At 39.6% G+C, this 2,941-nt stretch overlaps 1 protein-coding gene across 10 annotated transcripts in view; it reads right to left on the reverse strand.

Annotated features, from left to right (window-relative positions):
* FKBP5 (FK506 binding protein 5) overlaps nt 1-2,941 on the reverse strand; it is a 116,500-nt gene that overhangs the window by 23,334 nt on the left and 90,225 nt on the right. For all 10 annotated transcript variants that reach the window (XM_015560855.1, XM_015560857.1, XM_015560856.1 and 7 more), the window contains one exon: nt 2,501-2,657. In XM_015560855.1, the coding sequence (XP_015416341.1) occupies nt 2,501-2,657 (157 nt within the window). The remainder of the gene's footprint in view (nt 1-2,500; nt 2,658-2,941) is intronic.

A 2,941-nucleotide genomic window follows, 5' to 3' on the forward strand; every position in this document is an offset into this window, starting at 1 on the left:
ATAATGCTAAGTGAAATAAGCCAGTAAGTGAAAGAAAAGTATCACATGATCTCACTCATTTGTGTAATATAAAGAACATTATAAATTGATGAACAAAAATAGATACAGAAGCAAAGAAGCATCCAACAGACTGCCAAACTACAGCAGGAAGGCTGGGGAGGTTTGGGAGGGGAGGTAAGACATCAAACAAAGGACTTGTATGCGTACATATAGGCCTCACTAATGGACGCAAGACACTGGGGGGAGGAGGGGCAGGGCATGTGCCAGAGGGAAGAGGAGGCTGGGTGAAGGTCAATGGGGATAAAAAGGAGACATATGTAATACTTTTTGTAACACTTTAAGCAATAAAACAATAAAAAAAAATTAAAAAAACACACCAAAAACAAAATAAACAAAAACACTGGGCCAAGCCTTACTCTGATCCCTTGTATGCATTATCTCATTTAATTCTCAGAACACTAAGAGGGTAGTGCCATTATAAAATAAATAAATAAATAAATACATACATAAAATAAATTCAGACTCTGTGTGTTCCCAGAAAATGGTTTAGTTTTTGAGCCATACTGCCTTGTTTTTGTTTGGGGATGGTACAGGACAGAAACATAAGGAAAAAGTTAAAACTAGCCACCCTTAAACTAAAATGAAAAAGTTGAATATTCACAGTATTTAAAACAATATACAAGATACTGTCCTGATGAGAAGAGAGGAAATAGGTTCTTTGGAAGTGTTTTATAAACTTATCGAAACACCCCATCAAATAGTCTATTGGAATGGAGGAGAAGGTTTGCCCTGGAAATCTTTAGAGAAGGCACGATAGGTGACAGGAAGTAACACAGAGCACGTATTTGCAACAGCCACATTACAACACTCAAGTGCCACTGCAATGGCGCACAGGCCTGGTGCGTGGGGTTTTCTACATACGGGGATAATGCCACGCAGTGCATGTGTAAACAGTCTCCTTTGCACAGCAGGCCTTTAAGTAACTCAACATACTGACATCTTGAAGAGAAAAATAACAACATATTCCTTTTGGGGGGTTTATATGTGTCAGGCACTTTGCTAAGTTCTTTACATGCACTATCTTATTTAGTTCTCCACAACTTTATGAGATTTTGTTTCTCTCTGCCATTAACCTTGAGACATCTGCCTCTACAAGTGCCTTGTCAGCCAGTTTAAAATATAACAAATGGATTCAAATGATATCATATGCTCACCATGTATAAAGAACTTATCTTCTAGGAACTGAAATCTGAAAAGATACATGGGACATAAATAACACTCTTTATAGAAATCTAGAACTACTGTGATTTTGGAATGCCAGATTAAAAAACATTAGATATTATTTAGAAATGGGGGAGAAAGCCTTTTCCATGCATTGCTTCATTAAAAAAAATTCATTATAGAAAGAGAGAAATATGTTCACCTGAGGGTGAACTACAAATATTAAGTAAATATAAATAAAAGACACTGAAGTGGGAATCCAGTAGTGGAGAAAGGAATATGACAGAGGAAAAGAAGGTATTAAATAAAAGGTGCCCCCAGTGAAAGCTGTAACAAGGTTCAAGGTGGTGAGCATTTTGGAAGGGTTTTCAAGTGAGTAGTGGCATGGTTAAAACATCACTTGAGAAATAGGATCATGGCCCAAGTGTTAGGGCAAAGGTAAATATGCCACTGATTACTACTGAGGCTGCACAAAGGCAAGCGATTGTACAACAGGCGCAATATTACCTACTGCTAAGTTTATTTCATCAAGATTCTTAATTTCTCAAAATCCTACTGACTGAAACCCAAAGAGCCAGAGAGGAAGTAGACATGAGATAAGCAGATGCACTTACAGGCAAACAGAATCAAAATACCCTGGTTTCTCTCAAGGGCCCATTTCTCAAGATAGAAGGGTTGGGTCCATGGTATAATTTTAGATCTAAAAATAATACCAAACATGTTTTCACAAAAGAGACTGTTAGTGTCTGATAGTTCTAAGCTTGGAAGTGCTAATGGGTATCCTTATGATGGAAAAAATTTAGGCAAAAATGAGTCATCTCCACTGCCTTTAGGTCCAGGAAGAGCACTTGTTTTTTTTTCAGGGACTCTGTATAAGAACAGGTGGCACAAATTCAAGTGGTAATAAGTCATCCAAATGCTGCTTCTACTTCCAACCCACCATGTTTTACTGCCTCATTTGGAGAAAAGGGAACGGGGGCAAGAGGATCACATGAGAAGTCCCAATAGCTTCCTGTCTTGGCAATATGGCAAGCAAAACAAATACACAAAAAAGCAAAACTTGTCTGCCAGTCCTATTAACACACATCAATCAAGTAAACAGGTCCATAAACCTCTGTTACATAAGGCCCAGTGATTCACCCCATCACTAACTGTAACTTGATTTAACTGTTTCTGTTAGCATTAACCTCACCGAAGACATCCAATGTCGACCGAACAAGCAAGCATGTCCCTGCTCTTCAGACAATGTCACTGTGCACTGAACTGGTATGCTGCTTACCGTGGTCCAAGACATAGAACACATTGTTCTTCCCGCTGCATTTTCTCCAGGGCTTTGTCAATTCCGATTGGAATGTCGTGGTCTTCTCCTTCGCCAACAATGAAAACCACATCTCTGCAATCAAACATCCTTTCGCCACAGCGGCCTTCCAGGTGGACTGAGGGAGAGAGAGGCAGTCAACCACGCTGTTCCTTAGGACTGGCGAACTTAGGGAAGTGAGAAATGAGTGTTTCCCCTTCTCACAGCAGCTAGAGCAGCGGTTCTCAACCTGTGGGTCGCGACCGCTTCGGGGGTCTAACGACCCTTTCACAGGAGTCGCCATTGGAAAACACATATCTAATTACATATTGTTTTTGTGATTAATCACTATGCTTTAATGATGTTCAATTTGTAACAATGAAATTGGGGGTCACCACAACATGAGGAACTGTATTAAAGGGT

The sequence above is a fragment of the Myotis davidii genome, unplaced genomic scaffold, assembly GCF_000327345.1.
Source record: "Myotis davidii unplaced genomic scaffold, ASM32734v1 scaffold1036, whole genome shotgun sequence".
NCBI classification, from domain to species: Eukaryota; Metazoa; Chordata; class Mammalia; order Chiroptera; family Vespertilionidae; genus Myotis; species Myotis davidii.